Source organism: Rhodamnia argentea, chromosome 9, assembly GCF_020921035.1.
Source record: "Rhodamnia argentea isolate NSW1041297 chromosome 9, ASM2092103v1, whole genome shotgun sequence".
NCBI lineage: Eukaryota > Viridiplantae > Streptophyta > Magnoliopsida > Myrtales > Myrtaceae > Rhodamnia > Rhodamnia argentea.
The window spans coordinates 14,733,148-14,746,488 of record NC_063158.1 but is presented as its reverse complement, the minus strand read 5'-3'; the positions used below and the strand labels follow the sequence as shown (position 1 = coordinate 14,746,488).

The 13,341-nt window shown below is 39.1% G+C and overlaps 1 protein-coding gene and 2 long non-coding RNA genes across 9 annotated transcripts in view; 1 reads left to right on the top strand and 2 right to left on the bottom strand.

Annotated features, from left to right (window-relative positions):
• Positions 1–13,341, top strand: part of LOC115756662 (histidinol dehydrogenase, chloroplastic-like) — a 71,873-nt gene that overhangs the window by 28,787 nt on the left and 29,745 nt on the right. For 3 of the 7 annotated variants that reach the window (XM_048285584.1, XM_048285586.1, XM_048285581.1), the window contains one exon: positions 10,300–10,305. Coding sequence is in view for 4 of the 7 variants with exons in the window: in XM_048285579.1 (XP_048141536.1) it covers positions 5,992–6,015; positions 6,131–6,232; positions 6,311–6,412; positions 6,531–6,602; positions 6,688–6,750; positions 6,846–6,887; positions 7,616–7,675; positions 7,792–7,902; positions 11,223–11,393; positions 11,814–11,904; positions 13,049–13,289 (1,079 nt within the window). In the remaining 3 variants the exon portion in view is untranslated. Of the gene's footprint in view, positions 1–5,991; positions 6,016–6,130; positions 6,233–6,310; positions 6,413–6,530; positions 6,603–6,687; positions 6,751–6,845; positions 6,888–7,615; positions 7,676–7,791; positions 7,903–10,299; positions 10,306–11,222; positions 11,394–11,813; positions 11,905–13,048; positions 13,290–13,341 lie in introns of all 7 variants that reach the window. The other 4 variants (XM_048285583.1, XM_048285585.1, XM_048285579.1 and 1 more) reach the window with 3 other exon arrangements.
• LOC125316674 lies at positions 7,322–7,609 on the bottom strand. The gene is made up of 2 exons (XR_007199767.1): positions 7,501–7,609; positions 7,322–7,418 (listed from the first exon to the last, which is right to left on the bottom strand). It is a non-coding gene; the product is annotated as an uncharacterized LOC125316674 (long non-coding RNA).
• The window catches only part of LOC115756671, a 31,351-nt gene continuing 27,276 nt past the window's right edge, over positions 9,267–13,341 (bottom strand). The window contains exon 3 of the long non-coding RNA XR_004017239.2: positions 9,267–9,310. This is a non-coding gene — a long non-coding RNA (uncharacterized LOC115756671). The remainder of the gene's footprint in view (positions 9,311–13,341) is intronic.

The window sequence follows — 13,341 nt, the reverse complement described above, 5'->3', positions numbered from 1 at the left end:
CTCCAAAATCGGTTTCAAAATAAGGCCTAAGATGGATAGAGATATACCATTTTTATCGAAAAGAAATATGTTTAAAATTGGGCTTTATTATTCCAAAGAAAATAAGAGGGTGATATTTTTTTGCCAATTTTTTGCATCCATTGATTAGATCAAAATAGGTATAGTAACACGACATGTGTCTAATGAACCGTGACAAATTTTTTGAGTGATATTCCATGTTAACTCTAGATATTTGTAATGACTCAATCAATTAGTATTAAGAATAGATAATTAATAAATCGAGTCTCTTAGACAATTAGTGAATTCATCATCATGCACAAGACATGTCCTTGTGCAATAATCATCATTGAAAGTTTAAAGTTGTCTATCGATAGCGTGCACTTATTTCATAATGAAATTGTAATAGAAATTTTGATACTTATAAACTATCAACAGCGCAATTCGTACCCGCGCATTGAATTATGTGCAATATCATCCTGCAAATATTGATGAAATAAAAGGAATTATAACATATAACTGGAAGAATAAAGTAAAAGTAATTTGATGAAAAAAAAGTGACATAAACGCGGAGAAGAAACAAAGAGCAAAAGGGGTTGATATAAATTTGGTGAAAACTTGAAATCAATTCTTTTCATTTGTAATTGTCTTTTTTTTTTTGGTCTTCTAAACTCTTTATTTATCTCAGCAAAAATTTCAAATAAAAGCCCGAATCGCCTTCATTTTCTTAAATAAAAGCCTCAAATGAATATTGTTTCAATTAAGAACCCGAAGTGCTTTCATTTTCTCAAATAGGGGCCTGAAGTAAATTTATTTTAATGGCCATGTAGTCTCAAACGAGCGCACAACTTCAAGGCCATTTTCATCATTTATCTTTTTGATTTTTTTCTTTGTTTATATCGTTTTCTGTTTTCTAAAAATTTAAAATTTTTTAGAAAAACACCATCATCTCCGTCACCTTGAACTTTCCCACAACCAACCAGGCGACCATGGAAGATTGCCACCGCCACCATCATCACCATTGCCCTCATCGGATCTCATTTCCGCCTCACATCGTAGTGACCACCTTGAGACCCTACCCTCTCTACTCCTTCCCTCTGTTAACCCCAACCCTAACACCTTCGAAACTGCGCGGTTTCTCCCTCCTCACCCCCTCCTCCTCTCGGCCCTCTGCCACCACCATTGATAATTCTTCCCTCTGATCGGCGAGAGGGCCGCCTCTCCCACCTATGGCCGCCACCCCACCACGCTCGCTTGAATCTAGGAGAGTGGAACTCGAGGTTTCTCAAGGATGAGCAAGCATTCTTGGATGTTCCTATTGTTGTAAGGAGATGGCAGAAGTATTGGAGGTTATCTTTGCTGACATTCACATTCAAGGAACTTTTTGTTTCCCGGAAAAAAAAAAATCAGACTTGGGTTGGAGAGGTTGATGGAAATGCTGTGCAAAACGAGATTTCAGATTTGATAGCTTGTACAACACACCGCAGATCTCCGAGTCTCTCATTTGACACCATTGCTATATGCACTATAGAGGAATCACTTGTTTGCTCAAGAAATCACCCTATGGTTTTAGCAGTTGGCCGTGGGAATTTTTCAAATACGGGCCTCAAGTAACGATGTACTCTCAAAAAAGGTGTTTGACCTCAAGGGCATTTTCGTCATTGACGAAAATGCCATTGAGGTCGATTTGAGAGTAAATGGTTATTTGAGACCCTTATTTGAATCAGTTATATTACTTCATGCCTTTATTTAATACAAGATATACTTCGGGCTCTTATCCGAGAAAATAAGGGCTCAAAGTGTACTTATTTAAAATTTTCCCTTTATCTCATAAAGGCTTAAAGCTAGAAGATCCCATTAAATGGGCCGTAGAGCCCGTCTCCTATGTAGCACTAGCACCAAGTTAGCCTCCCTAACAAATATGGGCCAGGCTTAAATTACGGAAAGAAAGCAACCGAAGGCGGCATTCGTTATGGGCTTCAAGACCTCTAGATAGACGTGGCCGGTTCCTCGGAATCGGCGGTTCCATAGAACCGGTGGCTCTAGTTCCTACAAAAGATGGAACCGGAGGTTCTAGGCCGGTTCCAGTTTCGTTTTTTATTAAAATAATAAATAATGAAATAAACATAATAAATTATAAATTATAATCAAATTGTATATTGTAATAAAATTTGGAAAAAAAAGATAGAGAAGGAATGGACTTGAACTTAATGAATTACCATTAAGTGCCTACATATCTTCTTGGAGATAGAAGAATCAAAGCCAATGTAGTTCCTTTACCTTTGATAACTCCAACTTACCTCATCGTCAATCGTTGCTACCCGTTGTGGTACCCGTGGCGGTGGTATCTCCACAATCATCACTAAAGAATTCGTATTTTCGATTCGGCTCTTGGTGTCGAAATCTAGTCTTCGTCCAATCGTCGACACAAACTTGAGCTTCCACAAACTTCGGACTTAATTTTGAACGGTGAGAGTCCAAAAATAATCCTCCAGTGCTAAATGTTTGTTCAACTGCAATTGTTAAGGAATGAGTTGTTAATATCCGACGAGCGATGAGGGCGAAAACTGGGTAATCAATTGAGTGACTCTTCCACCACTCTAGGATTTAGAAATTTGTACTGTGTTCAGCATCACGAAACTTAAATTAAGTGGTTAAATATTTTTCTAATTCAGAAATACTACATGTTGCTCGTTTTTATTTTTTTTTATCTACTCTTGAGTATATTGTACCCTCTACTAAGTGAACCACCAGCTTCGCTTCGTTTCGTGATGTAGTATATTGTAAAGATCCACAATCAATTAAATCATATCTACTACAGAATTCTCCATATAATACTACTATAGATTCTTTAATATCTCATTGTATATTTGAAATATTTATTGCATCTTCTAAATGTAAACAATCTTAATAATACACATTTTTTTTTTGGTCATATAATAATACACATTCAAATAATCTAATAAACCATCTAATTTAATACGTGGATAAAAAACAATACCAACTAAATAGACAAGAGGAATTTTGAAATAATAATGAAAGCATTTTCCTCGCATTATTAAAATAGTTAGAGCTAATTCAGTATTTTTTTTTTCATATTCACTAAAAATACCACCAATATTAACACACTCTATTAAAAATAAATGTGTAGTAGGATAATAAATACCAGATAAAGTATTAGTAGCATTATTAAAAATTTTCAAAAATTCTAAATTTTTTTTTGCAAACGTCCTAATATTGAGGAAGTAAAGTAATTTCGGGAATATTTTATGAAATAAACATACATAATAAATCTTTGTAATCAAAAGTTTGATGAAGCAACTCTGTAGAATTACAATGAGCCGGAATATTTTTTGGAAACCTTTTTGCCCTTCTCCCATGTTGTTTACAAAATTTTCCCCATGTTTTCATAAAATAGACACGATCCATAAAAATTTAATTGCACTCTTTATTAGGGTGAGAGAAGTCTCAAGAGTTCGTAAACCATCTTGTAGACATAAATTCAAAACATGGCAAACACATCTAATGTGAAAAAATTGTCCACCAAAAGAGGGTTTACAAATATTTTCTAAATTGGGAATGAAAGCGGTATTTGCGGCGGCATTATCAAAATCAATTGAAAATACTTTATTTTTCAAATTATATTCTTCTAAAACTTGTCTAATTATTCTATAAATATTATGAGCCAAATGCTTTTCATAAAAAACTCGAAATACAATAAGTCTTTTTTGAATGGTCTAGTCGTCACCTATCCAATGACATGTGACATTCATATAAGAATGAATTTGCCAAGGATCACTCTAAATATCGCTACCTAAATGCATACGTCCATAGAATTCCGCAAAAAAATTTTGCCTAATATTTTTTTTTTAATAAAGATGCAAAAGTTCGCATTTAAGAGTAGTTTTCGGAATAGTTGGTGCTTGTAGAACTAATGCAATATTTATCAAATATTTCAAATTAAAATTTTCACCAGTATAAAACGGAGCATGATCAAGGACAACATATTCAGCTAATGTTTGCTTATAAAGTGCATCAGTGTAATGGAATAAAAAGATGAGTATTAGGATTGGCGTACCCGTAAATTAGTTGTTGCCAAGTGTCGATCCCCGCTTGCGTTGGATTTTTTTCGTCAAATGCCGATGGAATATTCCGTAGCCGTCTCCTTTAGTAAATTTGTATGTTTGCGAATAATATTTACAATTTATATTATACTTACCTTCGCTTTCATCATATACCTTGTCGAAGTGCGGCCACAAGTCGGATGTACTCTCGCGGCCCTTCCATTCCGGCTCATTTGCCGTCGACGTCTCTTCGACACCGGTAGGAGTATGAAGACTTTCTCGTGTTGGGATGTGCTCGACGTTCGGAATGGGAACAACGTTGATATGATCGTCGTCGTTTTCCCAATATGTATACTCACGAGGATCATATCTAGGAATAGGATATTCAGAATCTCCCATTGCCATATTGGCCTTTCTAGTATTTTTGCTTTTACTTGCTATTTTTGAGAGAATTGATCGGAAATCCGATTGAGAGAATTTGAGAGAATTGGCGGAATTGTTGAGAGGATTTGTATAAAAAATGAAAGAAGGATGATAGATATTTATAGAGAAGGGGAGGTTATTTAACTTAAAAAAAAATTTTGGGGGGGGGGTTAAATTTGGCCGTTGCAATTGCAACGGCTCTTTGAGGGGGAAAGAGCCCAACGGCTCTTTCCCCCCGGCCCCCTCCTTTTTTTTTATGGGTCGAAACCGGCTGTTCCAAGCCATTTTCGGTTCCGGATCGAAACCGTGGGCTCGATTAACGGGCTGGTTCCGGGCCGGTTCCGGGCCCCCAGGTTCGAATGGCCACGTCTATCTCTAGATATAAACGCCCTTTGTTAGGGTTCTTGAGCGTTTTGACTTCCAACGCCGTCAATAGAGCATGCAAGCAATGAGATCTGTTTAACGTGTTTAGAGGATTGAATCCTTCAAGTTTTGACCGACATACCCTTATTTGAAACTAAACGATTAAGGTTTTTATGTCAAAAAAAAATTCATGCCATCGCACGGTATCTTGTAACTAGGTTCTTGTCCGATGCACGGATCTAAGAACCGAAGCTACGATGGCTCACTCTAGACATGGAAGGCAATTATACTTGCCTACTCGGTAGTAGCCAATCGAAATTGATATAAAATCTGTCTTTTCCACTGTCACTCCTAAATTGAGAGAAAACATTTTTCTTTCATTTTTTAAGAAATACTCTCGAATTTGCGTTCAAGATTTCAAACGAAATAATTTAAGGATCGGTCGAAACCTTATTTGAAACTAAACGATTAACATTTTTATGCCGAGATAAAATTGATGCCATTTTTCAAAAACCGAGTCACCTGTTTACGCGGCGAGGGCAAGAAGGAGACGCGCTTTCGTTATTGCTGACCACCTATTGTATTCTCGTGGAGGGCGGCGAGGGTTTCGACTTCCTCAGCGCCGTACCAGAGCTCGAAGGAAAAGTTGTGGGTAGTATCTCGGTGCATCCTAATCTTCATATAAGACGACCGAGAAAAAGTCGTTCCATGAAGTCTTACAAGCTGTGGGAGCTTAGTGATGACGAGGTCCATAGTCTCCAGGCCCGGCCGCGTAATGATTTCTCGAGAATCTTTAGCGTGGTGAGTTTTGAGGTTATTCTCGATTATGTCCATCGATTAGCCTTTTCACCGGGGCAGTAAATTGTTTTGCTGACTTTTTTTCTCTTTTAGGTCAATCCGATAATCGATGACGTCCACCGTAGAGGCGATTCTGCAGTCAAAGAGTCCGTGTTCTCTCTGATTTCTTGTTTAAGATGATGATGATATTTTTGAGATTCCGTTCAGCATTCTCAGGAAAAAAAAATGCAGCATTTATGAAGTTAGAAGGAGGACATTGTGATGATGTTGAAATGTCCAGCTTATTTGCTTTCATAGGTACACTGCGGCATTTGACCAAGTTGAGCTGGAGAAGATTGTTGAGAAGGTGTCCGACCTTCCAGACCCAGAGGTGTGACTCTTAAGATAACACGTGCTTTTCAGATGCTTGTCTTTGTTGGCCACATGGTCTATCTCATCAGTTTTAGGGACATAAAATCCTGACCTAACATTTGCTAATTTTACAGCTTAACGCAACAGTAAGAAAAGCATTCGATGTGGCCTATGATAATATATATGCATTTCATTTGGCTCAAAAATCACCTGAAATGAGCATCGAGACTATGAAAGTAAGAAGATATGTTGTCTGATTTCTCCTTTTCAATTTAGCAGTCTCTTTTAGGCTCTTCGAGATTATGATCCTTTAGGGTGTTGTTTGTAAAAGGGTGGCCAGGAGCATTGGCTCCGTAGGCCTTTATGTTCCTGGAGGTACTGCAGTTCTACCATCAACAGCGCTTATGCTTGCAGTTGTAAGTTGATGAAAGTTGCCTCTTCTGTTACTTTTTTGCCAAATATACAACAAATAATTTGATTTCCCTATATTGGAGATTGGAATTACTTGACATCTTGGTTTGTTGCATGCTTCAGCCTGCACAGATTGCTGGGTGTGGGACTGTTGTTCTTGCAACTCCCCCAAGACAGGATGGCAGCATTTGCAAGGTAAATTTCCCTCCACAAAGATGTTTTGTCTAGGTGCGAACCAATATGAACCTGATTACACCTTTGTATTTTTCATTGCCTGAAGGAAGTACTATACTGTGCGAAGAAAGCTGGGGTGACTCACATCCTTAAAGCTGGAGGAGCACAGGTTTGAAACATGACACAGACTTATAGTTTTCCTTTTTATCTGTTTCTTTAGCATGGTTAGGTTTTCCTAATTTGCGGTATTTTTCTGCTATGCAGGCCGTAGCTGCCATGGCATGGGGAACTGAATCCTGCCCGAAGGTACTTTTTATTGGTATCAATGAAATCCTTTGTCATCAGGCCTCTTTAGAGAAATGCCTGAATCTTTTGTCCAACAAATGCTTGGGATTGTGAAGTGCAGCCACATAGTTTTTGGAATCAGTAAAAATCCTGATTAGTGTTGCAGCTTAAGGTCATGAAAAGAGAAGTAATTAGTAAAGTGCATATGAGGTCTGTGGGAACTTACAAGGTTCACCCATTTCTCTCCCTACTTGACCAACAAGCATGTGGCAAAGATTAATAATGGGCAGGGACAAGATTTTATTGAACAGCCAAAATTGAAGAGAGAAGTTTTTGTTTTGAAGTCTTCTTATATTCGTGATTACGAGAATATCATTGGATTTGTCATTTCTTCAGTTGCTTGGTAGAGGTAAGGGATCTAATAACAGTTATGTGAATGGTGGATTAGATTTTTGGTTACAAATATATGTGGGTGCATTTAAATGGACTTCTTGACCTTTGCTACTGATGAGTTTATGGGCTTGGTAGAATTTTTCTAAAGAAATCTGTGTGCTTTAGAATATTCTGATTAGGAAAAACGACAAGAAGGGAAAAGAGGGGTTTGGACGGTTTCAATCAAAATAATGCTCTGTACTTAAACTGAATTCAAAGTGATAGAACTTGTTCCCTGTTGCTCGGTCATTTATTGAAAAAAAATGTCATCTGGGCATCTAATGATTATCATGTTGGCTTGCTTTTATTTTTGGTAGGTTGAGAAGATATTTGGTCCCGGAAATCAGTATGTCACCGCAGCGAAAATGATTCTCCAAGTATAAATCAGCACTATTTTCAGTCCTTTCCACGAATAAATTGCTGGAGCCAGATACCATTTGCTGAATTTATTTTTACAATTAACACCTCTTGTGTAATCTCATCTCCTTAACAGAACAGTGAAGCAATGGTTGCCATTGACATGCCTGCGGGTCCTTCGGAAGTTCTTGTCATTGCAGACAAGTATGCTAGTCCAGTCCACATAGCAGCTGATCTGCTATCCCAGGTGCTTTTACTTTGTGAAGTGATTTGATGTCTAATGAATAAAACTACTTCTGCAAATGGTGCTGCATTTGATTTGTATTCAACAGATTCTAAATCATTGTTTTGGGATATATTATGTAGACATCTGCATTGGGACAATGATTTTGCCTTGCCTTCTTGTCTAAAAATCGGGTGGAGAAGTTTTCTAATCATTATTTGAAACTATAGTATGTTGGTGTTTGTTCCTCTTTAGATTTACTACTTGTAGAATAGCGAATTAACAAACATTAAAGAAATGAGTATGTTGTTTGTCTCACTTTTGATCACGTTTTTAGATGTTACAGAAGTTGTAGATGATCCAGTTGCACGTACCTTAAGACTTTCATTATAGGGTAGTAACTAATTAGGCAAGTTCGTTTCATGTTGCATCTTGGAAGAATGATCTGCTATGAAAAAATTTCTCAAGAGAATGAGTGTTAGGATATGTTCTCAAGGGGAGGAGTTAAATCCTCATGGAATTCAAAACACATCTTGTAGTGGACTGATTTAGCAAAGTGGTTCTGATGGTTCGCCTAGCAGGATCTATCCAGAAAAGAAGAAAATGATGAAAATGCTAATACAGAGGACAGGAGGAGGAAATGTCTGGCCCATGCTTTTTGTTTGGCAGAAACTTTCTATTGCTATCTGCACTTCCTTGATTCTAATTTGTCATGCCTGTGGCACGATTCTGTTCTGTTTGTATGATTGGCTTGTTTCCTTGTTTCTTCCATGTGGCTTTCTTGTTTAATCTCTGTGGCAATTACAAGTTTTAACTTACTAAAGTGCGAGGGTAGAGATTGCTTTCCCTTAAGTCTTACCATTCAGTCCTTCCCAAACCTTATAATGGGAGAACAGAGAAGCACTCTGCCTAGTATTTTGATGGGTTCCTCTTCCTGGAAGTGGGTGTCTTGAGATACCAGAAGAGTTTCTTTGCTTTCTTTGATTTTACAAATGTATGGAGTTGTGGTACAAACTGCAGTATGGATAGTCTCTGCTCGTTTCCTGAGATAAGTACAGCTGTCTTATCTGTGGAATGGACTGAATTACTACAACGTAGTAAAACCTAGGTCTTTGCAGCAATATATCGAGATTTGAATGCGGTAGACCCTTCAGTGTGATGCAATTTCTTTTGTTCCTTTCCGGAACTCTTTCATTCTATTCAAATACTATCAATTAGATCCTTTTTTATAAACCTTTATCAACTTTCAGAACTGATCCACCAAAATTCCAGCGTGCAAAACTATTTTCAGTCTTCTTGGGCACTTGTCTCAGTCCCGAAATAGTAGTTCCACTCTTGATTTATGTCTGATCTTGTTGTTTTACATCAAAAAGGAAGCAAAGCATACTCAAAAATCAACTTCCAAGTGTGTTTTTTTGTTGTATTGTCGAATCTACTTTTGTTAGGGAGTTATTTGCATTTCTCTGGAACTTTGTACCGTAATTTCAAGTTCTTGCAATGAACGGAGGATGAACGGGACAAGTACGCTACAAATGCCAAAAGTTGTGTACGGCGCTCACTTTAGTGCCAAATTTGAGAAAAACGACCACTTAAGTGCTAATTCCGTTTTTTTTGGCCGGAAATCCTCTGTGGTTTTTTTTTTTTTATTAATATGAAAGTCCACGTTGACTTCTAACCTAAAAAATAAACTAACAAATTAAAAAAATAAATTATAAATAAAAATAAGCTAAAAATTAAAAAAAGAGAGTCCTCGTAGCCGCTGCCCTACTATCGCTGGCTATGGCCTGCGGGGATCGTTGAGCCCCGGCCAATGGTCGGCGACCCCGGTCGACTCTGGCGAGGTCGGTCTTGCCTAGCCATGGCGAGACTTGACCTTGCACAGCGCTCACTCGCCAAGCAAAGCAGCTCCACACTCGCTTTGTTGTCGTCCCCGACAACTTCCTCACTTTGTAACTCATCACCTTCTACTCAAGATCGAACCACCTCTGCGAAGCCTGCAAGCTGTTCTACGGAATTCCCCATAGGAATATCTTCTCTTGTAATGCTTTGCTCATCGGGTATACGCTGCAGAGTAGATTCGCTGAATGCCGGCTATGGCTACTGAGGGTGGGGATGGCCGGCGGGGGTCACCGAGCCTTGGCCGACCTTGGCATGGGTGTGAGGCCTTGCCCAGTGGGCCATCATTGAGAACCTCTCCGACTGGGCGCGGAAGGTGCAATCACCGGATCGCGGCTGCTTGGCCACATCCACCGATGAATTAGGAGTCGGATCAGCATCATGGATGGAATCGGACTTGATCGGAGAGACTCGGCTGGGCGAAGATTCAGCAGGGATTGATCCAACCAACAATGCCGAGTCCCGACGTGGTGCTCTAAGGAGAGTTGGGGATGGAGCTCACAGCACCGTGCTTTGGGAACGATTCGCAAGGCTTCTCGGTCGTGGAGCTCTTGCTGTTGAGGGGTTTCGACTGGTTCTAGGAGGCCGCTTGGGTTTCGAGGCTGGAAGGCAGCACAGTGAAGGAGCACCAGGAGGTGCGACGTTGGTTGTGGGTGCGTTGGCAGGAGATAGGTTTCCGCCAGGCGGGGGCGGAGGCGTCAGGCTGAGTGGGGATGCGAGTCGTGGCTGAGCCGGGAGCGCCGAGTCACGAGCGCGTTCTCGGGCTGAGTGAGGAGATTGTCATTTTCTCGAAGATGACTAAAATAACAGTGAGGGTGGTCATAAGGTCGCAGTAAGTGGTCAATTATCAGAAGACGGGCCAATGGTAGATACGCAAAGAAAACGAAAACTGAGAAAATGAAGTTTGAGTTTTCCGATAACTCAATTCGAGGAAATTCAGCTAGTCCTGAACTAGGAAAGAGGCACACTAGTGTAAATTGTTAGTTGAAATGTTATTCATGAGATTGAAATCATTTTCCAAATGAAATCCAAACACTAGAAAACGTTTTCGGTCACATATCACCAAACAAAGGAAAACTAACTATTTTCCTGGAAAATGATTTTCTGGAGAGCATTTTCTTTTATCATGGAGTTTTCTCCCAAACAATCGCACCATTAGTCGGATATTCTTTTGTTAGGGAGTTATTTGCATTTCTCTGGAACTTTGTGCCGTAAATTCAAGTTCTTGCAATCAATGGCCGGATCATGTGTTCTTATCTTCTTCAATTCATTGACTTGATGCTTGATGTTTCTAAAATCACTCCATGCTGTGTCAATTACTTTCAGCCGTCATCTACTTACAAATATACTCCTGAGATCATTGCTCACACATGATGCACATGGTTTTTATTTGTTACGTTCCCTGTTCATATTGTCTAATTTGTCGATTCATTGTTCATCATTGTCAGGCTGAACATGGTCCTGACAGTCAAGTTGTTCTTGTCATAGCTGGAGATGGAGTGGATATACAGGGTATTGAGGAAGAAATATTCAAGCAGTGTGGGAGTCTTCCTCGGGGAGAGTTTGCTTCAAAAGCCCTGAGCCACAGCTTCACTGTGTTAGCTCGTGATATGGCTGAGGTTATGCCATTAACTAGAATGCCTTATTCTTTACCTTTGCACAGAAGAATTTGATACCTGAACATTGGGATTCTCTGATGTCCATGCTCTAAGATGTTTTCCTGAATATGAGTACAGTCTCTTTGTATCCTCTGATACTGGAGGAAGTAAAGTATGAATATTTGGATGCTTCGTAAGGTTGCATGCAACATACACATCTGGTGTGATTGCTAGACCTATTTATTGTTCTTTAAAGTCCAAAACAGATAGCATTTGTCTTATCTTAAGGAGTTTTCACTTCCTTTCTGCAAAAGATTCTTATATGTTTCTTCGCAACTTCATCCCTATGGGAGTTTAGTTGGTGTCATTTCTGTTTTCTTGTTCAATCTGAAATGTGCACTGACTTGCTATTGGTATTAATGGAACTATTTATGTCTGCAGGCAGTTTCCTTCTCAAATTTGTATGCCCCTGAGCATCTGATCATCAATGTAAAGGATGCTGAGAAGTGGGAGAGCTTTATTGAGAATGCAGGTATAACTTGTGGCCAGCAACATCGCTGGGTTTGTAGCTATTTTCTTCACCATCTATACTTCCCTTAATATCATTTCTTGTAACGCGTTGCTCCTAATCGTGTTTTATGACTCACTGCTACAAAGTCATCTTTCCGTGATAAAAACTAAATGATATTTCCGATATAGCTTTGAGCTTACCCAAGTTTGGTTGGAACCCCCATTAAGTCTTTTGACTGTTTAAATTCCCGGGGTCGGTTGCACATCGAGATCAACTTTTTCCTTCCAAGTTGGATTGACATACAAATTTACTACATTGAAATCCAGTCTCACCTCATTTGAGTCGCTTTAGCCTTCCTCCTATGACGTAATTCTAAAATCCATTGTAGCATCTTTAGATTTCTGCAAACTAGATATGTGAATGGCAAGTTCCTATTAATTGATTCACACAGTTTGTGCTTATTCATGAATATAATGTGTGTCATTATCTAAGTCGTTATTCTATTTCGGGTAATGCAGAACTTTATGTTCTTTAAGCCTGGGTTCAAGACTTCCTGTATAACTTTAATGACACATTTCCATGCATAATGCAATGAAAAATTACTGCTATTTGGTATTTACAATAGGTATGAAAATATCTAAACATATCCAGTTTTGTCAAGGTAGGGAGACTAATTGTGACTAAGCAGCTAGGGAGACTATAAGAGTAAATTGATCAGGGGAGTAGTCAGCACTAAGGATGAAGCTCGATTATTCAGTATGCAGCTTTGGCTAGAAAAGAATATCTATGAAGCATAGTGCCATGACTGCTGAAATTTTTTGAAGATTTAAGTATTTCTTTTTTGGAGCAAAGTTGTACTTTATTTTTGTCTTGCCTTTGCTCCAAAAAAAGAATTACTTAAACCTTTTAAAAATTTACCGCTTATAATCAGATACTGATGAATTGTTCAGGTATTTGGAAAGGGTTGTCAGGGGATCAAATCTTCGTTCTTCTCTTGTGCTAGTGCTGTAGATAGAGGATGTTTGTGGTTGAGAATGAGTGTGCTAAATCAACAACATCATATTTCACTGCCAGCATGTGCTAGCTCTTTTGTGCTGAACATTTCTATCCCAAGGCATAAAGGAAGAAAGAAGGAATGTATGTTTATCTTCCCTTTATCACGCAGGCTCTGTATTTATAGGCCAGTGGGCGCCAGAGAGTGTTGGAGACTATGCCAGCGGGACAAATCATGTCCTTCCGACTTATGGGTATGCACGAATGTATGGCGGAGTGTCTCTGGACTCCTTTCAGAAGTACATGACAGTTCAGTCCCTGACAGAGGAAGGGTTGAGAAACCTAGGTCCTCATGTGGCTGTTATGGCCGAAGTCGAGGGATTGGAGGCCCACAAGAGAGCTATTACCCTTAGGCTTCGATGTCCTGAGGCCTAAGGGACTGGCGTTCGGATGCCTAGAAAAGAA